At 51.6% G+C, this 26,567-nt stretch overlaps 6 protein-coding genes across 6 annotated transcripts; 2 read left to right on the forward strand and 4 right to left on the reverse strand.

Annotated features, from left to right (window-relative positions):
• Window positions 1-5: 5 nt before the first annotated feature.
• ALTATR162_LOCUS5553 (uncharacterized protein) lies at window positions 6-1,865 on the reverse strand (the record flags this gene model as incomplete). Its single annotated transcript, XM_043313172.1, has 5 exons — window positions 6-241; window positions 292-681; window positions 734-1,161; window positions 1,263-1,457; window positions 1,519-1,865. 5 exons carry the CDS (start codon window positions 1,863-1,865, stop codon window positions 6-8), a joined length of 1,596 nt encoding a protein of 531 aa, XP_043169107.1.
• A 3,469-nt stretch (window positions 1,866-5,334) lies between these two features.
• On the reverse strand, window positions 5,335-7,229 carry ALTATR162_LOCUS5554 (uncharacterized protein; the record flags this gene model as incomplete). Its single annotated transcript, XM_043313173.1, has 4 exons — window positions 5,335-5,544; window positions 5,598-6,500; window positions 6,552-6,918; window positions 6,967-7,229. 4 exons carry the CDS (start codon window positions 7,227-7,229, stop codon window positions 5,335-5,337), a joined length of 1,743 nt encoding a protein of 580 aa, XP_043169108.1.
• A 4,353-nt stretch (window positions 7,230-11,582) lies between these two features.
• Window positions 11,583-16,573, reverse strand: ALTATR162_LOCUS5555 (uncharacterized protein; the record flags this gene model as incomplete). The annotated part of the gene is made up of 2 exons (XM_043313174.1): window positions 11,583-12,473; window positions 12,521-16,573. 2 exons carry the CDS (start codon window positions 16,571-16,573, stop codon window positions 11,583-11,585), a joined length of 4,944 nt encoding a protein of 1,647 aa, XP_043169109.1.
• Window positions 16,574-17,601: 1,028 nt separating this feature from the next.
• Window positions 17,602-19,492, forward strand: ALTATR162_LOCUS5556 (uncharacterized protein; the record flags this gene model as incomplete). Its single annotated transcript, XM_043313175.1, has 2 exons — window positions 17,602-18,427; window positions 18,477-19,492. The coding sequence occupies 2 exons, from the start codon at window positions 17,602-17,604 to the stop codon at window positions 19,490-19,492; spliced, it is 1,842 nt and encodes a 613-aa protein (XP_043169110.1).
• Window positions 19,493-22,101: 2,609 nt separating this feature from the next.
• ALTATR162_LOCUS5557 (uncharacterized protein) lies at window positions 22,102-23,619 on the forward strand (the record flags this gene model as incomplete). Its single annotated transcript, XM_043313176.1, has 1 exon — window positions 22,102-23,619. The coding sequence occupies one exon, from the start codon at window positions 22,102-22,104 to the stop codon at window positions 23,617-23,619; it is 1,518 nt and encodes a 505-aa protein (XP_043169111.1).
• Window positions 23,620-24,038: 419 nt separating this feature from the next.
• On the reverse strand, window positions 24,039-25,785 carry ALTATR162_LOCUS5558 (uncharacterized protein; the record flags this gene model as incomplete). Its single annotated transcript, XM_043313177.1, has 2 exons — window positions 24,039-25,699; window positions 25,752-25,785. The coding sequence occupies 2 exons, from the start codon at window positions 25,783-25,785 to the stop codon at window positions 24,039-24,041; spliced, it is 1,695 nt and encodes a 564-aa protein (XP_043169112.1).
• Window positions 25,786-26,567: the final 782 nt, after the last annotated feature.

Genomic DNA, 26,567 nt, shown 5'->3' on the forward strand with positions numbered 1-26,567 from the left:
CCAGACTACAGGAAATACTTGAACGTAATCGCCCGATCTCCAAGCGCGCCCAGCTCTTCGGGAGTATACCCATTATGCGCACCCTCGGCTACCTGTCGTTCCCTCTTCGCGTTGATGCGCTTGTAGTTGAACACCAGTACTAGCAATGCTAGGATACCCGCCACGATGAACCCGAGTTCGAGAGCATGGCCAAGAAGATATCTGGGCGCATCTTCTGCGCGATAGAAGTTGGAAGCCATGGCTAGGGAAAGTCAGTAACCTCAACAAACACAAGATGGAGAGTTATCTTACCGCCTGCCAAATTACCCACAGCGATCTGGATAGCTTGTCCAGTAGCTCTCTTCGTGCTTCCAGCGAGGTTGTTACTGAGCCAGGTGATGTTGCCTGGGAAGGCTGGGTAGAGAGCACATGCCGCAATGAAGACACCCGCGTATACGAGCCCTGGCACGCTGCCACCTGCGATGCACATGATAAAGCCGACAGCCATGATGCATAGGCACACCAAAATAAACGGATACCGCTTTCCAACTTTATCGCTGAAGTATGCGACGATGACAGCTAGGACGGATGCCGTGATGTAGATGGGTACAGTGAGGAGTTGAGCCGTCGAAGAGCTATACCCAAGCGCGCGAATGATTGAGGGAAGGAAGAGGGATATGCCATACAGCGGGCATACGATACCTAGCTCTGTTAGCTCAACGCGTCAGGAGAGGAGATGGGAAATGAGACACACCCCAATAAACCAAAATGTTCGTCCAGATTTGCCAGTCCAGGAAAGCGGCTTTGACAAACTTCCATTGGAAAGTGTCGTCCTGCGCGACCCTCACACCACCGTCTGCCTCTTCCTTGTAGTTCTGGTACTTCAGGCGGTAAACAACAAAAGCACGTTCTTCTTCTGTCAGGAAAGAGGCAGTCTCGGGAAAGTCGAAGAGAGTGAAGTATGCAATGATTGCCACGATGACAGTCAGTATGCCCTCCAAGATGAAGATCCAGCGCCATCCCGCAAGATTTCCTACGCCGTCCATGTGTGCGATGCCAAAGGCAAGGAGGCCCGAGAAGGCGCCTGCGACCGAGGCAGCGGAGAAGAAGAGGGCTTGGCGGAATTGCGCTTCGTGTCGGGCGTACCACATAGTGATGTAGTATGCTACTCCTGGGAATAGTCTGTTTGCATGCTCAGTTAGCTGAAGGGTCTAGTTGAGTGTGGTTGTTTGGTATGCTGGGATGGTGGGGACGTGGATAGGCGATGTTGAGAAAGGACATACCCAGCTTCTGTTACCCCCAAGAAGATCCTGGCTATTAGGAGACCCTCGTAACTCTGCACTATACCCATCAGTGTCATGACGATACCCCAAGCTACCATGATGGTTGGTAGCCAGATCGACGGCCGGAGCTTCTTGAGCAACAGGTTCGAGGGTACTTCAAAGAAGGCGTAGGTGAAGAAGAACACTGTTAAACACCTGTTCTTCATGTTAGACTATGATAATAATCGATGAAGCAATAGAATCACGAAGAGCGTACCAGTTGTATTGCGCGCCCGACATGTTCAGATCTTCCGTCAGACCTTCAATCTTCGCATTACCGATATTTCCTCGGTCAAGGAAACTCAACAAATACAACAATGCCAACATGGGTATAAGGCGCAAGTCCATCTTTCGCAGTATCTTCTTCTCGTCAAGGTGAGCAAAAGATGCCATTGTTACACCCGGACTAGTGGCCAGCGCATCGATACGCTCCTTCTCCTCGGCTTTTGATTTCCCATGATGGCCAAAAGATGTGATGGAGGCTTTTCGTTCGGCGTGGATAGATGTGCTATCTGGGGAATCAGTTGCGTGAAAAAGCCGGTGTATGGTAGGCTTCTCGTCCATGGTAGTAGAGGTACAGACACCAGTGTTTGAGGGATGAATCAATTATGGACAAAAAAAGAAGTGCAAGCAACACCGCGCAACGATGAAGATATGAGACAGGTAGGGGACCTCTAGGTCTAGACACAAAAGTCTGGGGATCGTCCCAAACTACGGCATAAAAGCCACAAGCCGCGGATCAACGCTGTCGTGCGAGCGCGAATACTGCATGTTTGGTTATCCATCGTCTCCACCCCCATTGGGCGCACCACTACCGTCTGCCGTGAATATCCAACAAGCATCAACTTTGCTCCGCGGGTACATATCCCGACCTTTACAAGCTCTGGTTCGGTCATAGAATAAATTCCGCCATTGACGCACGCCCAGCCCCTCCCCACCCTCTTAACTTCTCTTACCTGCCGTCCGGCCACTCAAAGTTCGTGACTGACGCCTTCGACGTGCATCAAGACTTTTTCCGTCCAGTCTTAAGCGAGGATAAGATTGGTTGTGGAGGTATGTGGATCTGGGGGAAAGCTGGGGTAGGAGCGGAGATGATGAACGGTAGTTTTTGCTTGTTGGGGTTTGCGTAGTGGGTGATGCAGGTGGCGGGTTACTGGTTTGGGTAAGAAGCCGCGGCGAGGCGGAACATGTTCCGCGTCCAAACAATGGTAATCCAGGGTATTCAATCATAGCTCAAGTGAGTACTTGCACATAACATGCTACGTTGTATTAGTATACCTTTTAGCAAGATTTACGAACGATTTCATATGATATATGTTCTACTATTGACTGCCATCAACGCCCAATTCCAGAACAAAAGTAAGTGTATATCTAAGAGCTAACCCTAAGGAACAACGTAGAAGGACTTGGTAGCGACTGTGAGAAAGGGAATACTTCTAATAGAAAAACAAAAACTGAAAGCAGAACATAGAGGAAACAAGTATGGAAACACCATGTCAATGAGATGCAGAAACGACAGTGTGAACAAAAAGACACCTGAACTCCGCGAATGCATCCTTCCGCCCAGATCGTTTAACTCAACAAAATGAATTATCCGCGCGACAAGAAGAGATGAGGCGAATCCAATACTAAACCATTGAGGACGTCGACAGGTCGTGGGAACCCCTACTTTCTCCCACCACATGTTGGGCAGAAGTCAAGCCAGTTGTTGTTCCAATCTTCGCAGGTCGCACAATACCACATATCTGCTGACGTGCCTGAGAAAGTGCTCATCGGGAGGACATCGCTATGTAGACGGCCGGACAAAGCACGATAGTGCGGAGGTGTCGCATGTTCCCTTGGAGATTGATAGTCCGAGGCTCTAGAAACCGTTTCTTTCATTGCCAAGATTGAGCCATGTCGGCGCCCTTCACTCTTATGCTGATGCATAGAGATTAGAACACATGGCGACTCGAAGGATTCTTCGTGGTTTATCCACATGTTTTCTGAAGTAACGGGGGAGTTTGATTGTGTCATAGTTGCTTCAAGTTGGTCGTTTAGTGTTGGTCGAGTTTGTTACGATAGTCTGGGACAATGGCTTTGATCCCGAAGATTGGTGCGTGAAGAAGCGGTTATATGTCGTGTATGAATGATGATTGTGACAGTTTCTGATGAGTGGTAGCACTGAGGAGCGTTTTCGACTGTTGCGGTAACTCTGGATTGTAATGAAGCTTGAGACTGAGTGTGCTTGTGGTGACTGCGTAATGACTACGAACTATGTCACGGTAAGTGGTATATATGCATCTCAGGAGAATGTGAAGCTTCAAATGACTTGATGAGAACCATTTGCCTTGTACATTACCTGTGATACTACTCTTGATCCACTGTCTGAAGGGGCGCGCACTAGATCAGAGGTGCCCTTCAGCTTTCACCCAGTCCCTCCGCTCACTCCACGACATAGCGGGGATGAGTATCCAATACCTACATCGTGAGGAAGAGCGCTTCACTGTGTACGTCGTAGTGCTGGCATCTAAGCCCACAAGAGGACATTGACACTTGTTGAGTCCTTGGGGTACTCCAACGAGCATCGTGAAGTTCAGGTGACGCTTCTCTATTAGGTGAAAGGTAGGGTATGGAAGAACGGCAAGCCCTACAGACGAATAGCACAGCACGGCAATGCATATTACTGCTCCCTGGCCCCCTTGGTACGTTGAATCCTTCCCGTGGCTACCATGCAAACAAGGTATGTTGGGCGTCCTCGCCATAGAAGACCTATAGAAGCATTGTGTCATTGTGCCATTGGCGATAAGCGAGCACTAAATGCAAGGGAATCGTAGAAGGATTGCCTCTTCATGGGCCAGACCCAAGTCTGTAGTCAAAATCTGCGATGGGCGCGTGGAAAGTGTGTCCTCTGCGACGCTACTCATGTCAATAGCATTGCAGCCCATCTTCTCACCGACTGACTCGGCATCATTTCCGACCAGTCATTCAAAAGCCATGACGCCATAGTAACAGCATAGCCACCGTCCCTTCATAGGATGTCATGAAGCGCGCGTGAAGGGCGATAATCTGTCATTGCGGATTTCCAGTGCACAGCAAGGCTGCTCGGTCGGCTCCGATGGCAGGCTGGATTTGCAGTGCAGCAGGCGATGTTGGCCTCAGAAAGGGCTCGAAAGGGCCTATAAGTAGGCGGTCGGCGCACCGTTTGCCTTGTCGTATACTATCGCTTTAGGATAACGAAAGCGAAGGGAGTTGTGTCGTGCATGTCACAACGATGCGCAGGTGACCCGGAAGGACCTCACTGACGCTGACGGTAACTCCGAGCGGTATGTACGTTGATGTGATAGTACTGCGACGAGTCAAAGGCAATTTAGCGCGTCAGGACGTGACGTGGTGATAATGACTGACGAAATTGCGATGGGAGGGCATGGTGTTGAATTACACGCACCGCAAAGAGGGTCTCCAGCACCCAAGCTTGTGGTTGCCGTGTATCCGATCGACCAGCCCATTGGGGAATCTCCCAGACGGCAAGGACGGCAACAACCCAAGACTCTGTGGTTTGCTTGTCGATTTGGCTCTTTGATAAGGATCTCTCGTCTGCGCTGGCGCGGGAGCTTAATTGTGAGTCTAATGCGACGTTGTGTTGGTGAGTCGCAAAGTTGCGTTCGTATAGGGTGGCAGGGTTGCGAAGCGGGTAACGTGACTTGGCTTGGCGAGTACGTTAAGACGTTCTGGTATGCGTTATGCACAAGTTATGAGTAAAGACATAACTGCACGTATGTTGTTCGGATGATTAGAGTATACGAGCACGCAGTTACCTGTAAAAGCATAATAGCATGTAAGTCACGAACGAAAGCAGCATTACACATATTACACGACAAGAGGACAGAAGACCAACGGAGTGGCAACGATGTTGGAAAAACCAATATTTGGACATTTCGGGGAGATCATATTCTTTTGTGACACCTGGTGAGGGCACAGCCAGTACCTTTCGGTAACCTATGCATAGCGATGGTATCCAATAGATAAACGAATGGAGTCGCTGGTAACGCATCTAAATCAACCATGCGATGAAGGTTCGGTAGAACCAACTGCCACCCTTACCCTCGGTAGCCCGCTTCTCTGCAGCATGAGCGAGGAAAGCCTCCTCCTCGCGGTCAATCTCGCCTTTACCAGTGTAGAAGTCGGCTTCGTGAGGCTTGACCATCTTGGACTTCATGGTGTACTTGTAACCAAAGATGCAAATCAAGTAAATCGGAATGCCCTGAAGTAGTAGATTAGCATCGGATCTTTATGGCAAAGGCTGCTGGAACTTACAAGGTATCCAGTGACGAAGTTCTTGTAATCGAAATCGCCGTAGGTCTTGGGGCTCTTGGTGAAGACGTTGAAATTCTTCGTTAGAGCGATGAGAATGCAGAAGAACAGCGCAATATAGGAGCCGGTCAAACCGAATGGAGCATGGTAGGCCATCTGGTCATTGGTGATGCCTTGAGCGCGGCGCGCACGAACGAACCAGATGTGCGACACCAGAAGCGAAATCCAGGATAGAAGCCCAAAAATGGTCGTGAGGTTGACGAAGTAGCCGAAGACGACCTTGGCATCATCTGCTGCATTCATGAAGGCAGTGCAACAGAATAGTGCAGAGACGAGCAAAGCAGGTACCGGCACACCGCGCTTGTCGGTCCAGAGGAAGATCTTGGGAGCATGGCCTTCGACGGCAAGACCGTAGATTGTACGGGAGGCGATGTATAGATCCGAGTTCGAGGCGCTGAAGGTAAAGAGTAGAATGCAAGCATTGACGATGGTGGGAAGAGCCGGGATCTTTGCGATCTTGATGGCGACCACAAAGGGCGAAGCAGAGGCACCAGTGGTGGCCTTGTTTGCGAATGCTAGCTCCGAAGAGTCGTAAGGAACGATCATTCCGAGGAAGAATACAGACAAGCAGTAGAAGAACAAGATTCGGTAAAAGGTAAGCTTGATGGCGCGAGGGATGGTCTTGCGTGGGTTCTGGGCTTCACCAACGGTAACACCGATAAGTTCGGTACCAAGGTAGGCAAAGACGGCATTGACCAAGGAGCTCCAGAAACCGTAAAATTTACCAGCAGAGCCGGTGGTGATATACGGCTTGAAAGCACCGGGATCATCGTAGTACTTGAAGCCAGTTGCACCGCCAGGCCCAACACCAACCGCGAGGAGGAACGAGAGGATGATAACACCGACCTTTTTGGTGGTTAGTTCGCATCTTTCATGTCAAAAGCAAGCACTACTCACAATCGTAACGACCTTGATCGAACTAAGCCAGAATTCGAGTTCACCAAAGAACTTGATACCGAAGTAATTGATGGCGATGATGGCGGCTAAGAAGATTGCGATCCAGACACCCGGATTAACTTCATCTCTCGACTTCCATTCCTGGAGAATCAGAGCGGTAGCAGTAAGCTGATTCGGTGTTGTAATGATGTACTTGCACCAATAAGTCCAACCAAGAGCAAAACCAAGAGCAGGGTCGCAGAAACGGGTAGCATAGCCAGCGAAACCAGAAGCGTGAGGAATCCAGGCAGCCATTTCGCCCAGAGCAGTCATGACGACGTAGACGATAAGACCGACCGAAGTGTAAGCGATGAGAATTGAACCAGGACTATCATCATCAGTTTAGATCAACATGTGCCAGATTCGCGCAACTTACCCAGATTGTGCCAAAGCCTTGCCAGTACCGATGATAAGACCAGTACCAATGGCTCCTCCGATGGCAATCATAGTAATATGACGCGACTTCAGACCACGATGCAAATGCGTATGGTCGGCGTGGACGACAACGCCGTTAGCGTCGACGGTGGGAACCTCTCCGGTTGCATGCTGGTACTCGGACTTGACACCATACTCAGGGTCGGAGGAAGCGTGAGGGCTCGCGCCGTCTGAGGAACTCGACTTGCGGTTCCAGATAGCCATTTTGGGTGAGACGTTGTGCTAACACAGTCTTGTTGACTATCTCTTTTATAGCGCGTTGTAGTAATAGCCGCAAACGGGCGAGTGTAGGCGGTGATAGCGAGGGCGCAAACCCAAGAAGGTGAAGCAACTCAGATCCTGGAGGGACCGGGGAAAAAGAAACTATATCGACAACAAGTCTCTTCAAATACAGGCGGGTGAGGCAGCGAAAAAGCCTTGGGCGCAGCCAAAGCAAGCAGGGCTGACCGGTTGTTATACGACCGAGGCTGCGGGGAGGGCGAGATATTGGTCCCTTAGAACGGTGCTGATAACGAGCTACCCGGGAGGCTTGTCGCGACGGGCGAAGTAACCCAAGACGGCCAAGCAAAGAGGTTTGCAGTGAAAGGATGGTGTGGAACGAGTAAAACCAGATTCGACCAATATTGGGGAATGGTTCATTCTAGAGCTTCTTGACCGCAGCGCCAATCGCCCGGTCCAGCGAGCCATGATGGTGCGTCTGTCTACTCCGCGTATGTCTCCTTCTTGATGCAGTTGGACTGGTGGGACTGACCCTGTCCTGCATGTCTTGGCGGTGGCCATGGCACGGCAAGCCAAGTTTCTTGCCTATCCTTAATTCGCTGGTAGTCTGATAAGGACGTATTTGACGTTTGTGGGAACCGACAAAAAGCGAGCCATCATTATCAACGGCCTGCAAGTAGCCTCGGATGTGATATCTTGCCCTTTTATTGAGGCGCAAGTTCTGGCCTTGATAAAGGATGACATTGTATCAGGCGGTGTCGTGCATGTAATGCCAGGGCGGAGCTGAGTTGATCGTTGTGGGATGGTCAGGTCAGCCGCGGCGGTTTTGCCCCCGCACGTCAGGCAGCTCGTGCACGGGCCGGCAACACACTGGGGTGGCAGTTGACGCGCTTGACGGCCATGTCCTTGGCCTGACACAGCTAGACTCCACGCATCGCCGCACAAAGACCCAGTGGTGATTGCCGCTCCCACGACAGCATGGTTTAATTCCGATTACATATCGCGTACTCGGCTGCTCCACACCAAGAAGAAAATGCTGGAAAACTCGTCCGCATCTGACACTGCTCGGACCGATCCACATCCGCTAGAGATAACCACTATCAAAACCGGACCCTTCATCTCTTTCATTGTGAGATGGAATCACTAAGGAAATGGCACCCTAGTGATTTCCCAGTAGGATTTTCAGTTAGTGAATGCAGTCATGGTCATGTCTGGAAACGTTGGCGCTAAACACTATGTTTCTGGAAGACCCGAAGACCACGACTTCTACCTGCATTGGCGATCTCGAAGGTCACTCGATGCTCGTTATCTACTTGGCCAACATCCGGAGGATTCACTGGACCGCTCTGGCCGACAATTGCGCCGCCCTCCAAGTTTGATCGTGACGTTAGGCCGTACCCAAGCACTTGGTATTGTTACCAACATCGAGTTAGTGGTGAAGTGCGCGAAGCAGATGGAAAGATGCCGGGGTACCTTGTACAAGCCGACATGTGACCTTGTACAATACGGGAAACGCCTCGCATCCGCCAATCGATCCCAACTTGAAAGAGCAAATGGGGAGAGGTACCACTTCAACCGGGCAGTACAGATTTCAGCCCTGTAATCCTAGTCACCTGGCGCAAGATTGCAACGTCTGAGTGCAGGCACATTGCCGGATCTTCTTTGGTGGATTATCATCGATAACCAAGCAAGTTTCCCTTTTGTGTTTCAACGCCCAGAACTCAATCCTCGTACCCAAGCCTGCTCCTATTCATCTTCGGTCGCCTTCTGAGATACGCCATAGACGCCGCGAGCATCGCCACAGCAAAGACACTAATTACGACCGTCACGATTTATGTTTCCAAAGCCCGATTAGAGGAAGGTGTCAGACATGGCGGTGTCTCTGGAGCGCTCGAATGAAAAGTACTGGACTTCATCATGAATGTGCGCTGCTCTGCAATGAGAGGAGTCGGAAGTGGTGGCATCGGCGCCGCCACGGTAATGATGCGACGAAGTGTCCGAGAACTGACCATCTCGGCCATCTTTCAACAAACAAGAGAAGAGAAAGAGATATGAGAATGGGTACAAGAACGAAGTGGCTGGAACAACAAGGACTGTTTCCTAAAGGCTTCTCTAAGAACGCCGTTTGTGCGCTTACGACGTGATGCTGTCAAATGAAAGCTACAAGCTCATCATCCCCCAAAAAACAGTCTCCCCAGAAACATTGAACACGCTGCTAGACAGAGCTGAACCGTCGATGGATCTTCGAAGCCCTCGCAGTACGAATATGGCTGAACCTGCCTGGTTGCGAAGTCGAAATTGTTTCTTCATTCTCTTGCACATCCGGCAGGCTCGACGGACTCACTGGCATACTGTTGTTGGCCGACCAGCGATCGTGATCCGTTTGCTTCGAACTGAGCTTAGACATGGGACGGATCAATTCAAGCTCTGACGGCGGACGTATTGGATCAAGTTCGGACATATGGTGGCTTGTGCGACTGTTCATGGTGGGCGGATCATCCCCCTGTAGCTCATAAGTAGGTTCATGGTTGTGGTGAGGATAGGAGTCCGTCTTTTCATCGGAATCATCCCGCTGCGTTGACATTACCATAGGTGCTTCTCTAGTCTGAGCTGCTTTCTGCCTCCTGCGGATGACGAACCATACTATTAGTGCGATGATTGCGATACCAGCAACCGTAATTCCTGCGGCGAGTCCACCCGTCGCTGCCGCACCGACCCCTCCGCTTTTTGTATTCAAACCTTCAGCAGCAGCTTGCGAGGGAGCTGGCTGTCCAGTCGAAGGTCGCGTTGTTGTAAGCATCGAGGAAGTCGTGGGTACAAAAGCGGACGTAGACAACATCGTCGGAGTCGTAGATATCAGATACATGGATGTGGACGCTGGCCACGCGTCGAAATAACTTAGCGTGATGTTCCCCATGTTGATCATAGTATCGATACTGAGACCATGATTATTGCACCCAAACAAGACGGAGGTAACGAAGGTTGTGCAAAGTCAGTCAAAACCGAGATGCATTACTGAGAGTTCGCGGTAATATCTCTCTTTGCAGGCTCTGCACAATTTTCTGAGATGCACGACAGTGGTGCAACAGTATTTCTGACCAATTCTTGAACCCACGGCGCTCCTCTGCACATGTAGTAGAAGCCACTGGCAACGCAGTGGAGTTCTTCGTAGCAACTTGGGTACGCGACCGTGTATGAGAGACATTAGCTCAGAGTACCGGTCAGCCGGGATCAAAAGTTTCAAGAGTCCACCGCATACTGTGCAACGATCCCAATACCAAGTTCCTGACATGATAGAGTTATATTTATTGTTCGACTAAACTGCGATCTTTCCATCTTGCATGGTACCCAATCCAGCAGCCGGGTACTTTGAAGTGACCTCATAGAGATGGACATAGAGCACTTTACCTAGTATAGAATCCTTCTAGCTTTGCAGCTGAATGATGAGTGGACACGACATGTAACGCGGCGCAGCGACTTGCTGTTGTATCACGGCGCAGACCGCATTGTCAATCCTGTAAACAGCCAAGCGATTTATTCAAATCTGCGACCTCTTTTCCAGCCTGCAGAAAAGTAAGCCAAACTAGGTATCGATGTGTGTCTTCTGGAAGAAAAAGAAAGACTGGCGTGCTGTGCCACAACATGTATCCTAGTTATCGAAAGATGTAGAGGAAGGTCAGGCGAGGAGGGGTTGCGCCGTGATATGTTTGCTCATATCTTGTAGGACCACACATACAGGCTTTTACTTCTGCTTGTTTAAGCGAAACCCCGCGGATAGCTTGACGGATATAAGCTTATGTTAGCAACAAGTGGGCAAGTTGGAAACTTGTGTAAGCGGTATCGATGGCACGTCATGTTCTGTGATTTTGAGGGTCTTCACATCAACAATGATGGCTACTGTTGAGCAAGAAGAGAGACATATCTAGTAGCTTCATATGGGCATCGAACGAGCAATTAGAAACCACAACCACGTATGGTAAGATATAACCTACGCTATGGTATAGTAATTACCACCTCCGACTACATAATTTCGACCGTAAGTCTTAGGGCGTAGACGCCTTGCAACACATGCACGACTATCCACCCGCAAAATCATAACACCAGCAAGAAAGCAAACTAGGTATCCTTTCGCGAAAACAAGAACAATAGCCTAAGGATATGCAATAGAGCAGCGCCGGTCGCCTCAAAGCTCATGGCAGCGCGTAGCGCTATTGCCAGCCCCCAGGGTTCTGACTCCATAACTCCGCCTGCATCACTGTACATGTGGCGTGATTTCTCGCCGTAAAGATAAAAGTGTTGCACAGCAAATCATGCAAGCATCCGTGTGTAATCGTTTCCTTACTCCTTCTGTCCCTCATTGAGCACAAGCTCGACAACAACCTGACTCCTCTCATGTTGCGGATGCTGTAAACTCAGTTTGACTGTCCTGTTGTGGCTTGAGCCTCCGCTGAGCCCGTCGTCTAGACACTTGACGTCGCGTCCAGCAATGACTTGTCGTAGACGACCGTTCTGCGCATTACGAATCTCGACAAAGTCTGGGTCAAATAGGAGCACGTATGGGCCGTACATGGCGGCAGACTTGGCTTTTCCGACAAACTCCATGATGACAGATCGCGAAATATCACCGTTCTTGTTGATGTACACGGCGCACTCTTCGTAGCAGAGAAGGAATTCCTGATCGGAGAGACGGAACATACCCAATGGGTCTTGGTTCTGTAGACGCGACGCGATGGTGGCAACGTGCGATTGCTTCAGATCCGGAACGGACCATGGTTGCTTTTTGTCGAGAGTGAGTACCTCAAAGCCCTTGGCTGTGGAGATTGCGAGCGATGAGTGGAAGAGATTGATCGTATAGCACTCGGCCGGGATGTAGAACTCGTCGTATTCGCGGAAGAATTCAGTGCGCCCCGACTTCCATATCCTGGACTTCTTCTCGGTTGACTTTTGGTAGACAGGTTCGAGAACCTTGAAGGTGGATGAAATACCGTCGCGCTTCTTATAGAATACCAGGGTTCTGTCTTTCATGACGCCGGTAGCAAAGAAGCCGATATCGCGTGCGCCTGATAATTTCTGAGGTGCTCGTCGTGTAGAATCGTTTGAGGGAGCCACACCACTGACTGGACATACGGCATCGAGATGGTACGCAATGAGTGCTTTATCGGAGATGAGCAGCATCAAGCTGAACTGTTCGAGGACAGCAATCTGTGTTACACGTGGTACTTGAATTGCCTGTGACTGTCAGCATCGTATTACGCAACTATGAAGGCACCACCAACCTTTGACCATCCTCTAGGATTATCAAACTCCGACACGTAAACCCCAATGTCTGTACCGACGGCTACCATGTGCTTGCCATAGGGCTGGCTGAAGGCTGTCGCACAGTTCACTCGTGCGCGGCAAATGGGAACAGGCCGCCCGACGTTGACAAAAAGCTTCTCCACCTCGTCGACTGCACGATCCAGTGGCGTCCCCTTGATAGTAATAGCTCGTTGAGATGGCATAGCGCTGTCGTATGCGAAGGCTGCGTCAGCCATGACCCGTAACTTGAAAGGTTCGGCATTTTGGGCGAAGAGTGCAGCTGCATGCCGCGTCTTCGCAATGATGAGCTTGTCGCACCACTCTGCACGATTAGACGCTGATGGCGCATACAGCGTGTAAGTCTCCTTGCCCAAGTGCTTTACCCGGAAAGGATACAAGATCTTCTCATCTTTTGCGGAATCGTTTGACGTGGTGTTGACCATGGTTTTGCCGGAACCGCTAGTGTTGGTCGATCCAAGTGAGTTGGAAGTGGTTGTGTGTTGTAGGCCGCCAGGTACGGGGGTGTTGTTGATACGTGTCGCAACCCCAGAACCAACTCGGCCAGAGACAGTAGTAACCGTAGAGATACCCTTCATAGTAGAGCGCACAACGGGGTCATCGTCTTCGCTCTCGAGCACCAGTAGGTCCATGGGAATCGGCAATCTTGACACATCGTACTTCTCGGACTTGGTGACGCCGTCCGCTTCTCGGAAGGAGACTGTCTTGGCAAGTACGAGGTAGTGATCAAAGAGCAATGCGTGAGTTTCGAGCCAGTTGAAACGGCTGCCTCCCATTCTTTGCAGATCGCCTCGGAAGATGAGTTCTCGTCCCAGGTGATCGAGATTGAGCTCCACTCGTTGCATACCAGGGCGCAATATAAGCTTAGCCTGCAGGTCGGTAAGACTAACTTTCCGGCTCATCTCCGCTACACGACTGTCACACTCCAAGGTAACAGCTTTGATCTCTTCCTTGGCGACCTGAAGGTTCCGTTTCTCCTCATTATCCACGGTCGAGTACTTAATCACAGTGTCTATGAGAAGACCATAACGCTGCAATCTGTCGATAGGGCCCTTGAGATAAGTATCCCATCCAAGTTTCTCCGATAGCTTGTGCTTTTGGGCGTCATCCAAGAAGGTGCGGAACAGTATGTTTCGGTCAGCTTCCTGTCGGACAAGGAAAGATGCGTATGGGAAAGCTGCCGCGTATTCGATGTATGCCTGCTTTGCTTTTCGGATCCACTCTCGGAAAATGTCGCTGAAACCTACAATCCATGGTCCTTGCTCTTGTTGTCGGTACTTTATCTGTGGAAGGAGATGGTCTTCGTTCGCTTTTCGTACTGCATCTACTTTGCTGAACACGTCGCGAATGAATCTGTCAAGCTTCTTGGGAGAAATAACTGGAGGCTGAGCTGATTGCAGTCGGTCGCGGTACAGATGCCGTAACACATCTAGTCGATTCATGTATTTATCCTCACCCTGGACAATCTCATGCAGAATGTTTTGACGCTCGATCTCTCTCTTGTTTGCCCCTTCAATGTCTTCCTTCTTCAGCTTGTAGAACGTAGCCCAATCTTCTGATCGAGGTGCGGCGGATGGGGCGTGTAGGTCAATCTTCTTGAGTGTCCGTTGGCAATGGTGCGAATAGCATCGACCTGAGCTTGCATGTGTGTGCAACATGGGCGCATAACATCCCGCCCCGGTAAGCTGGAATATCACACCAGTCATACTTGCGGTTGAGAATCTTAGCCACTCTTCCTCATGCACCAGTGTGCCTGCTTTGTACATCTCAGCTACCACCCGACTACTTAGTGTCTCGGCATCCGCAATGTTCATGGTGGGGACCTTGTGAGTGAAGAGCGCGATGAGACCTTCTTGTATTGGGCCTTCTTTGAGATCGTTCTCGCCTTCGGTCATGCTCTTAAGCCATGAAATGATCGAGCTAAGTGCCCAAGGCTCAGTACATTTCTTGAAGTCAATGGTAGAAAGCTTAGCGGGGTTGAAGCGCTTGCCAGCTGGGATGGTGGGTAGGTCGATGGCCACGGCTTCAGCGCTGCCAGGGGTAAGGGTATTGCCGTCACTGTCCATGGCACCGCCATAGAAGGTATTCCGGTTGCCAGCAGCTCGAGGTCTGTTTCCCTGTTCGGCGTCTGTCTTTGATCGCGGCAAGGGGATGGCATCCCGAGCGTTGCTGTGCTGTAGAAGAGAAGTTGAGCGGGGAACAGGAGCTCCGGTAGGAGATATCATGTGCATGGCGTTTGCGTCCACCGGGTAAGAACGCTGCGTAGTCGGAGCGTTACGCCAGTACTCGTAGGACCCGGAGCCAGTTGAGCTATTGCTTTGGTGGTTCAGTCTGCTGCCTCTGCCGGTGTTCACTGGAGGTGGTGGCAGAGGTCGGTTCGAAATGCCCGGGTGATAGAACATATCCGGTGGCTCACCCGGCATCACCGCTGAGGGACCCATGAGAGTAGAGCCAGACATGGCAGATGCGCTATCCATGAGTGTGACCTCATCGCCCTCATCGTAGCTCCGCCGTCGTGCGCTGGGCTCTTCCAGACCACCGGTACCGAATGTGTCAACGCGCGCGTTGCTCGAGAAGGATGGGAAGGGGTGGATCGGGTCGTAGTCGTCGTTGGGAGGGTCGGACCGTCGTTGCGAACCTGAGGTTGATGCTGTATGACTTCCTCCCGCTGCCAGCTGGCTTGGATCTCCGCCATAGTTGAAAGATGGCGTGAATCCGCCGCCGTATGTACCCACGTCCATACCCACATAGTCGCTATCGCTCGCGCTCTCCTGTCGCATCGGTTCGGTGGGCATCTGAGGAGAATGCAAGGATGTGTAGTTGCTGAAGAGCCCGGTGCCGCCACTAGCCCTACGAGCTTCATCTGCTCTGTCTTGTTCCTCGGCCATCTGAAGTGCAGCCAGACCAGCAGCTGCTTCCACATCGCTCTCATCACTGGCGTAGGTTTCGCGTCCAGGTTGCACGCCGTTTGTACCGTTCCTGCCTGAGGACTCGCTGTAGTACTGGCCATTTGGTTGTTGAACCTGGGCACCGGTCATATTCATAACGTCGTTGAACAATTCATCTTGATAGCCTCCGTTCTGCGGTGAGAAGTATTCGTCACTATCGGACTCGTGGGGCGGCGGGGGTAGCGGTCGCGAGGATACTGTGTTTGTTCTCTGGGGTGAGCCATGTAGAGGGACCTCGGGCGTAGATGGGAGGGCAGCGCCGGACATGGAGGTATATCTATCACCACGCTGTGAGCCATAGCCGGTATCGTAACCCGGTGGAGAGGGGAGTGGGGCATGCGAGGCGTTGGATGAATAATACCCAGAGGATGCGTTCGAGGGCCGTCGATTCGGGTAAGTGCCCCAGTCGTCACCAGCAGATTGCGCGCTCGCTGGAGGGGCTGGCAGTAGTGGTGGCGCTTGTGCCGTGTAAGCTGACGCGCGACTCTGAACAGAGGGTGCTCTCCCAAATTGAGAGTTCTGGTATATTGAAGGAGAATGGTATGAGGCGGTCGGAGAAGTGGGCGAGAAGCCACCATAAGGTGCGGAGTTGGTAGTCGCAATGCTGCTATCGGCGTAGGCAGCTGGGTTGTATGGCTGGTGGGAAGCCGACACGGAAACGGGGGGCGCGAATGTCCTGTTGCTGACACCGCCGTAATGCTGAGGGTTGGGCAGAGCTAGGGGCTGCGTGTTGTAGTTCTGGGGATTGTATGCCTGCTGTGACGACCGCTGGTAGCCATAACTACCACCATATCCGCCCGCGGTAGGCGACATTGGACCCTGAGATAGCTGCGGGGAGCTGTTTGCGCCGATGAATAGCTCGTCGTTCTGGCGGGCGGCTATGCTGTTGCGCCTGTCGAGCTGCTGGAGGTGCCCGTAGCCAGCGGGCGCTCCATTCGCGGCATCGCCATTGTCTTGGCTTGGCGTGCGGCGGTTGTAGGGATCCTGATATTGGCCCGGCGCGCCCACATTGGAGTGAGGGATGTTGGGGTTGTAGTAGTTCTGGCCGTTTCCGTAGTACGACATGACGGCGGGAAGGCGCGAAGATGCCTAGGAAGGCGCGATGGGTGTCGGTGCGGTAGGAGGCGTCATTCACGAGGCTATCTGACCGAGTTGCGCGGGCACCATGACCGGGGCCGCTGGGCTGAGCTTAGGAGTCCAGCAACCTAGCCAGCGCGACAAGGGTCAAGGAGACAGGAGACAGGAGACAGGAGACAGGAGACGGCTCTGCAACTCGTGCTATCGCGTGCGCTCGCATGCGCTGGCCGACAATGTCTATGCCGATGTCTGGGAGTGAGCGACGGGTAGCCCTTGCCTGTGCGTAGGTGGCAGCTGTCGAGCGAATCGTCAAGCGTGTTTTGCGTGGCTGTAGCGTCGTGGGCGGGCCGCAGAGTGACGCTGCTATGGGTCCGTAATATCAGAGGGTAGAAACAGTCTTCCGCAATGGCGATGCAGAGATTAGACGTGGTGCGAGGACGGCTATGGCTTGTTTGCGGCGGCGTTGTCACCAACAGTCCAAGTATTAACGGAGCCAAGAGCTACCGAGCGGAATTGTGCCTGACCTCGTATCATCATCTCGCATCATTGCAGCCGTAATGGCCCCCATATTTTTATTTTTGTCGCGTCCAGCAAACCTCGTCCACTAAACATTGTTCAACGCACGCAACTAATGACATTGCGATATGCGCACGCGGTGCCACTGTTTCTCCTTGAGGGTGCTGATGCACCGTCTGCCATGAATCCCATGGGCTGGTCACAAGAGTGCGCCTCACCATGAAGAGTCACGAACCAACAAATTTGTCTGTAAACTCAAGAACGTGTTCATGAGCATCGAGTGCGGTGCGGAAGCTCGTGTCAGGTACTTCGCACTCAACCTTACCCCGCAGTGCTGCTGGCAATGCTGTCACCATCTCCGCCTTCACGCTGCTATTTCCGAGGTCTGACAATGACGACCCTATATGACAGAGCAGTTTTGCTGGTTGGACCGAAATATCCTTGATTGTGTCACAAACAGGCCTATTCCCTTCAAATCGTCAAGTCATCAACATCTCAATATGGGCATCCAGTCAGATCCACCAAAATCACTGTACGCAGCGCCTGGCAATGCAGCTGATAACAATGTAAAAGTTCGCGACCAACTCCCACCAGAGACGGACCAACATGGCTACCGAATCAACGAGCAACCTATGGGCACGAAAAGAAAAGTCAAAGTCATTCTCATGGGCGCAGGTGCATCATCCCTGAACTTCTTCAAGAAAGCCGAGGAAGAGATGGAGGACCTGGAAATGGTGTGCTATGAGAAGAACCGCGACGTTGGTGGTACCTGGCTAGAGAACCGGTATCCCGGATGTGCTTGTGATATTCCGTCTGTCAACTATCAATTCTCGTGGAAGATCAAACTCTGGTCCCACTACTACTCGTATTCTCCTGAGATCTGGGACTACTTGAAGTCAATAGAGCGCGAGAACGACTTCATCGCAAAATACATCAAGTTACGACACCGCTTAGAGCATGTCGAGTGGGATGATGCAGCTGGTCTGTGGTGGTGTCGGGTTCGTGATCTGGACAAGGACGTCGTGTTTGAAGATAGTGCCGAGTTCTTCGTCAACGCTGGAGGCGTCTTGAACAACTGGAAGTGGCCGGACATTCCAGGCTTGAAGGATTTCAAGGGCAAGCTCATGCACTCCGCAAACTACGAAGAAGGTTACGATCTTTCGAATAAACGTGTAGCTGTCATCGGAGCTGGGAGCTCAGGCGTGCAAATTGTGGCGGCTATACAGCAGAAAGTTCAGCATCTATACCACTGGGTACGATCTCCGATATGGATCACAGCAGGCTTTGCGCAAACCTGGGCTGGAAAGAACGGAGCAAACTTCCGATGTGCGTTCTTCCCTTGAAACAGTGATCGAAGACTACTGACGTCTCCTAGACAGCGAGGAGCAGCTCAAATACCTCGAGGAAAACCCCAAGAAATACCTCGAGTACCGGAAACAAATTGAGAATGAACTGAACCAACGCTTCAAATTCATCATCAAAGGCAGTGAAGAAGCCCGTCAAGCACGCGAATACGCCGACACCGAAATGCGTAACAAACTCAACGACGACCCCCGTCTTGTCGAGAAAATGATACCAAAGAACTTCAATCCGGGATGCCGCCGTCCAACACCAGCACCAGGCTATCTCGAAGCGCTCGTTGCACCCAACACAACTATCTTCACCGATCCCATCGGCTCTATAACAGCGGATGGTTTCACGGACCACGAAGGTAATCACCACCCCGTCGATGTAATAATCTGCGCAACCGGCTTCGACACCTCTTGGCTCCCACGCTTCCCCTTCATAGCCCACAGCCGCGATCTACGCGACCTCTGGAGCCCCGAGAAAGGCGTAACATCTTACCTCAGCGTCGGCATACCCACGTTCCCCAATACATTTTCCTTCTGTGGTCCATACGGTCCCCTGGGACACGGTTCCTTCATGCCTTTGATCGAACAATGGACCCGCTACATCTTCTCCGCCATCACAAAATGCCAGGTCGAGAACATCAAATCTCTTACCCCTAAACTTCATCCTTCACTCCAGTTCCGCCAACACGCCGATCTCTTCCTACAACGCACAGCTTGGACATCACCTTGCCGCTCGTGGTTCAAGCAAGGGAAGACGGATGGGCAAGCAGCGATTTGGCCCGGTTCGCGTCTTCACTTTTTGAAAATGATGGAGGCGCCACGGTATGAAGATTTTGAGATTGAGTATTGGAACGGGAATATGTGGGCGTTTATGGGGAATGGGTTCGAGGTGAGGGAGTTTGATGGCAGGGATATTACCGATTATCTGGGGAGTTTGAATGAAGAGGGCAGGGATGTGCAGCCGGATTATGACGAGGGACTGAAGGATGTACTCGGCGGGTTTACGTTGGGGGAGGAGTATGTTGTTAGGGGCGGGTAATCTTCTGAGTAAGTAGGCATCATGGTTATTGACCCATACTGATGCACTCCTTTCTCTTTTTTCACTTCTCCTTTAAACTTTCTACCTGAGAGATGTATGCGAACTTGTCGGTCTTGTCTTTATGGTTTACTTGCCATTTGTTTTGTTTACCCACACCAGGATCAACTTCACCTTGATTTCTTAATCCTACTCGTCGGTATGGGGATGATAGTATCATTTCATGATTGGTGTTGCGGTAGTGGTAAGTAGCTCGCCATCTAGGGGTCATTGTAGTACCACACCTGGACATGGTGAAATCACTAGGATTCCTGATGCTCACCATTCTCTTTTCATCTCATCTCACGCAGCCGTCCTATCAATTTAGTTGGGGTCAGATAGGCGTTTGTAGATTGCGGCATTTTTCAAGCTTCAAACATGTTGAGTCAATACTTATTGAAATGGGCATCCAAGGACAATTGGCGCCTTTGCTGACTATACCCCAAACACCCCACCTCCGTGGCCATTCACAACCCCACAATGCATAAGATTGCGTGAAGGGAATCATCTGCGCGCACAACTAGTCCTGAGAGGGGTAGAACACAGACAGTGGCTTGTTTCCAACTTGGCTCTCGCTTTCAACAAGCGGCAGCCCGGCACTTTGGACGCACGACTCGATGGTTTCGGCAGCGACTGTGCCCCAACCATGCTGCATCAACACCCCAGACGCATTGACGGTATCATGGTTTTTGCCAGACGAGCAATAGGCGGCACCTACTAGTCGGCTACGCGCGGCGACATATACCTCGAGCAGCGCTCCGAAGTGAATAGCTCCCGTCGCTATGACCTTTCGTAGTTAGCACAACGGCTAAAACCGACATCCTTTACGATCCAGGCTTGGTGCCCAGACCTGTTCACGTGAGAAGCCTCCGACGCCTAGCCTCGACTCCCTCCGACAAACCTCCCGCCAGCACTCCCATGACCAATTACAGCACACATGCGGAGTGGCGCCGGTATACGACACGTCATGTTTGGACCACGGCATCGCGTGCTACTGAAGAGTATGCGGAGAAGCACGCTAGAAGAGCGCTAGAAGCTCTCTGTTGGGATACTGACCCCAGCTTCAACCCCAGTGTGATGCAGGCACCCTGGTAGCTTACGAAGTCCGCGTAGGGGAAGATAGTGAACCTGGTTCGTGTTGCGACAGACTTGCTAGCCAAAGATGGAGATATGGAGGCTGATGACTGTGCACAAGATGATCGTAGTCTCTCAATCACAGAAGTCAGCATGAGCAGGTATGACGCAGGTCATGGCTGTCGCGTGTAGCGGATCCGAATTGCAAGTGCAAGATCTACGTCTTCTGACGATGAGATGATGGACACCTCTCTCACCACTGATTGTGCATTTTGCAAGCCGCTGTCGATGCTATTAGATCGATGAAGATCTTGCCAGCTGGAAAGGCGCCAAGGGATTTGGCATAGTTCGGTCGGTCTAATCCATAATCACACATGTTGAGCGCTTCTCAAAGTGCATCAGTCAAATATCGCGATATCGCAGGGCAGTCATAGGTTGCACAGCATGGAGCTTCACGCCGAACAGCTCACAGACCTCAAGCTTCAGGCCATGCGAGACCACCCTGACCTGCGGGTAGGAGCCTCAACAAAGCCTCATGTCATTGTGCCTAACCGCGCCAAGTAGGCCCAGAGGCTACTGGCTGCAAGACCAAGAGGTGATGCGCACCAACGCTAGACAAGATCGTTGATTTCCCAAAGGAGGCTTGGTGGCGGCCCAGAGCCCTTCCTGGATCGCTTGTCGTTTACTCGTTGGCCCTACAAGCCTCGCTTGCCATTGCTTGTAAACGCCTTCTAGAGGTTCTGCTCGTAGGACCCTGACGCCATCGCACAAGGCAGATCGCTGAGATCAACAGCGGGGTGCAGATGATGCACCCTCTAGGAGCGTTCCAACAGCTCGCTAATTTCCATTGCGGGTTGTACTCCACAAAGCGCATTCCAGTTTTGTTCAGCGCTACGTCTCTCCATGGGGTTGGCAACGCGGAGGTGCTGTTAAGCCCCATCTGCGAGGGATTTGTCTCATGAGGCTCAACAAATAAGTGGAACCGCTCGGAGGCGAAGGTCCATGCGTTGCATAAGTCTTAGGTCTGTGGATTATCATTGGTCGAAGACATGCACCATCCGATGTTTACCGGCAGCACTTTCGGCGAGATAGTGCAGGCAGCTGCAGCGCCGAAGAAGAGCCAACCTACCAGGTCTCACCTCCGATGAAAATTTGCGGATACTGGGGTGTAGCGTACGGGGCGATGCGTTAGCAGGCCATTCTACTCCAACACCCCGGCTTATGCGCCGCTCAACCAACGCCAGCATGGGACTACCGATGGGCTACCGACTACTATCGAGTCTGGATGGCACCAGCCCATGTCGCGACCTTTACCATGAGAATGGTATCTGGGAGACATGGAGAGCGATATATATTGTGCCCTGTATCCCTTCAGTGAAACAGCATCAGCCTTTCGCTCTTCGCCTCCATCACTCACTGGGATTTGCCTCCACAGACATATCATCTGTTGATCCTTGGGCTATCTACTTCCTTCCAATCTTTACCTACTCCACAACATCATGGGTTTCTTTGGAAACAACGGCTCGCAAGAGCCAACCCTGGACCAAGTCCATGAGCAGCAGGCTCGTCGTCCTTCAGTAGCTGAAGTCGTCGATGAGCAGGTTCGCCGCAAGTCTGTCGACAACCGCGTCGTGACCGGAGCCTCAGCTCTTACTGTCCGCCAATCCATTGTTCCCGTCACCTTGGTCACCATCCTCTTCTTCATGTGGGGATTCGCCTACGGTCTTCTAGATGTCCTCAACTCTCGCTTCCAAGTCGCTCTTGACATCACTCGTGGAGAGTCGTCTGGTCTCCAGGCTGCTTACTTCGGTGCTTACTTCATCGGTCCTCTGACTTACTCTGGATGGTTCCTCCGCCGCTTCGGTTACCGATACACCTTCATTCTCGGTCTCTCCATCTACTGCGTCGGTGCTCTTATGTTCTGGCCTGCGGCTGTCAAGCGAAGCTTCGGTGGCTTCTGCGGTGCCATGTTCCTTGCTGGTTCTGGTCTGTCTACTCTCGAGACATCTGCCAACCCATACATTGCTGTCTGCGGTCCCCCCAAGTACTCCGAGTTCCGTCTCGAGCTTTCTCAGTCCGTTCAGGCTGTCGGCTCCGTCGTTGCTCCTGTCCTCGCCGCTCAGGTCATCTTCAAGAACGTCGGTACTGATGGAAAGTCTCTCGAGGCTGTTCAATGGGTCTACCTTGGTATTGCTGGCTTCGTCGGTATCTTGGCAGTTGTCTTCTACTTTGCTCCGATTCCCGAGATTACCGACTCCGACATGGCCGACCAAGCTGAGATGACCACTGCTGCTACCGGCTACGTCGACAAGCCCCTCCGCAAGCAATACACTCTATTCTGGGGTACCGCTGCTCAGTTCTCCTACGTCGCTGGTCAGGTTGGTGTCGCCGCTTACTTCATCAACTACTTTGCTGAGGCGCGCCCTGATCTTTCGGTCACTGAGGGTCACCACGAGGGAGCCAACTTCTACGCCATTGCCCAAGCTCTCTTCGCCGTCGGACGTTTCGCCGCAGCTGGCCTTATGTACTACGGTGGTAAGCCCCGTTACGTCCTCCTCGCTTTCCAGACCTTGATCATGATCTTCATCTCCGCTGCCATCGGTACCAACACTGGAAGCGCCACTCGTCCCAACTGGGGAGGTCTCAGCATGTTGATGATTGTGCTCTTCTTCGAGTCTTGCATCTTCCCCATCATCTTCGCCCTTACTCTCCGTGGTCTCGGTCGCCACACCAAGCGTGGTGCTTCTTTCCTCGTCTCCTCCGTTTGCGGTGGTGCCGTCGGTCCCGTCATTCTCGGCAACGTTGCTGACCACATCGGTACCCGGAAGGCTATGTGCATCCCGCTCATCTTCTTCGCGATTGCCTGGTCTTACCCCATCTACCTTAACTTCGCCAAGGGTAGTGAGCTCGATGCTTACAGCGAAAGCCATGTCGGTACCACCGAGGGTGCTATTGACAACGACTCTGTGCTTGCTGACAAGGACGTCGAGGCACGCATGTTTGAGACCAAGGTCTAAGCGTGCAAGCAATGATACTATTGGATGTTCGGTGGGATTACTTTGGATTAGATGATACCTATGAGGATTGAATGATGATAGCGTGGCGTTTATGATGAGATGGTAGAACTCTGCTTGGTCGGGCGGAGTTTTGTATATACCACGACCTTTGAGCGCAAATAGATTTGTACATATGTATATACAAAGCACTTTACTTTACAACTCTACAAGTTTATAACCGCATCTTCCACTTCCTCTCTCATTGACATCTACATAGTTCGTCCATCAGCGATACTCATTCAGCTAATCACAGTAAAAGTCTAAACTTCGATAGCGGAAGCACTGGCATAGCTGAGGCGTATACATGGTCTTAGTGTCCTAGTCAAGGAATACCGGAAACGCATCCTCGGACCTTACCGACATTAAGTTCGTAAGCTAACTTATACGTCAGGGCTCTCCTCATCCCGCCCCACGATCACCTCGAGGTTCGCTTCATCTGCCAACTTCCAAAAGTCGACACCGCTTCGTCTAGCCTGCAGATCCTCCAATCTGCTCCTTGTAACCGTAGGACCCATCAAGACCTCTACACACCGTAAAACTGGCCATTGATTGTTTGTTTCTTGCTCGCGAAAGAGGTCTTGGAGCCACTTGCTTTGCAAGAACGCCAAGTCAACATCGAAAATTTTGAGATGCTGTAAACACGTAGGTAGAGCTTGCATTGGTGAAAGTTCGAAGTCACCTTCGAAGACGGCGTCAAAACGCATGTTGTCGAGCTTGATCGATATAATCGCTGCTTGTGGAACAATCAGTTTCTTCAGTTTCAAGAACTGGTCGAATCGAGGCAGAGGTTTGCGCACCGCGCCTGGCAACGTCCAGAATCCGCCTGGTAACTGCAAGGTTTCGAGGGTTGGACGCAAGTGTACCATGCCGTCTACTAGGTTCTGGTAGTCGGTGACTTCGGTCCGCGCATCATATATCGCTCGATCCCAGTGTTGTTCGTCCACGTAAACATCATCCGCCAAAGCAGAGTATGCGTCTGGGTAGTATTGGATATTTGCCTGGTAGGCGGGGAAAGCACGGACGCTTCTGTACGGATTCTTGCAATCTGATGGCTCCGCATAGTATTCTAGCGTTCGCAGATTGGGGAAGCCGCGGAGGATGTTGGTCATGCACCTGCAGGAGGTTGTGTTCCATACGCCGACGGACTTGACTTCGAAATCTAGACGCAGGCGTTGAATCCACGGTTGTTTATATCGCCTTTCGTTAAAGCGCTCGGAATCTTGGCGAACTCTAGAATGTATACTTCCTTGAAGCTTGATGCTCAAGTCAAGAGTATGCAGGTTGGCAAGTTTGTCCAAACCACTCAAACTCGGTGGTAAGGGGCTTTCGAATTTGATGTAGGATAGCACAGGTGCTGCCGGTAGTCTTAAAGGCAGTCTGTCGATTGATAGGCTCCCAGATTGTGGAACTTGGTCGGCGTTCGCTTCGCCGACTGTCAAACTTGAATTTGGGTCCGATATGCATAGCGTTGTAACATTTGGTAGTAGGGCTAAAACCACCGAGGCAGAGGTGTATCCAAAATAAACCCCCAATCCTGCAGACCACCCTGTTTTCCACTCAGCAGGAAGGTCGAGCGTGTTGACAATCTCGCACGCCTTCTCATAGATCCGATAGTCAATGTGAGGCTCTACTGACCCAGGACCATGCAACTTCAGCACACCGCGCTCGCCTCGCGGCATGCATATTCGCAGCTGCTTCACATGTTGTTTCCATTCAGGTCGTGCTTGGAATCTCCAGATCAAGCCGAATATATCTGATCTTGATAGTTCATCCAACGTTTCTGGAAAGCTGACCTCAAGCACAAGCATAGAAAACAATACTTCTCGAACCAGAATCGCGAATCTCTTGCACGTTAACGCGATGCTAAGCAGCGAGCGACAGCCAGCGCGAAAATCGGAGATGAGGTACTCATCCGGGGGGCATGGAGGAGGGTCATCTGGAATGTAACCTAAGACACGTGCAGAACGATGCAGGTCGACGTAGGAGAAGACTTGAAGTAGGATCTCGTTTGGTAGGGTAGACAGCGAGCTGATGTTGTCGCCTTGGCATGTTAGACGATGACGTATGCGACGCGAATGCTTCGCAAAACTCACCTCTGGACGCGTGCAGCGGTGATTGCCGTTCCATTATTAGACGTCACTGTCCTAGTATGTCGATCTGACGCGGTATTTGTGATAGTTGGGTTGCGCTCCGTGATGCTTGCCGTGCCGCAACGCCCTCCAGGGTTCAAATGATGTGGAAGCTAATCCGAGTTCAGAAACGCGTCCTACAGCTCCAGCCACCTGCATTGACCTGACTACTGTAATGGAGGCTCACCATTGCGGATTAGCCACCGAGGATATATCAGTCGACCATCATACCAGCCGATTGCACTTAAAAGCTTATGGAAAGCAAATAACTCCAAAGTCTACGATACCGCAGATGCGTTATTTATCAGCACCCACAAAGCCATGATGGTCTTCCTCGCCAACAGCCGTGCTGGGGAGATAGCAACTACAACAGCAAGTGGAGTCGACTCGACGAGAACGTGTGCCAACGAACTAGAAGGAATAAAGACAAATATGCCCGCGACGAGCCGATGTTGGAAGACTTGTTCCAGGACCCCTCCTTGCTCTCCAATCGCCCGGGAGTTGTTGAGGTTCAACTCATCCACAGTTTTGCTGACGCTCCGAAATCCTACGCAATGGCGGACACGAACAAGTAACCACCTTCATTGCTGACTTCATCTTTTCCACGGCTGCGAACATAAGCGATATCGAGACGAAGGGCGTGCCGTCAGAGGAACTGCTGAGTGCCGTTATAGATTTGACTCAGAGGTCCCTGGAGAAAGGGAAATGCCTCGTAATCACAGAGGGAGAGCGAGAATTCCAGATCTGCTGCGCGATCACATATTGAGCATCTGGATGTTG

Source organism: Alternaria atra (assembly GCF_907166805.1).
Source record: "Alternaria atra isolate CS162 genome assembly, contig: 25, whole genome shotgun sequence".
NCBI classification, from domain to species: domain Eukaryota; kingdom Fungi; phylum Ascomycota; class Dothideomycetes; order Pleosporales; family Pleosporaceae; genus Alternaria; species Alternaria atra.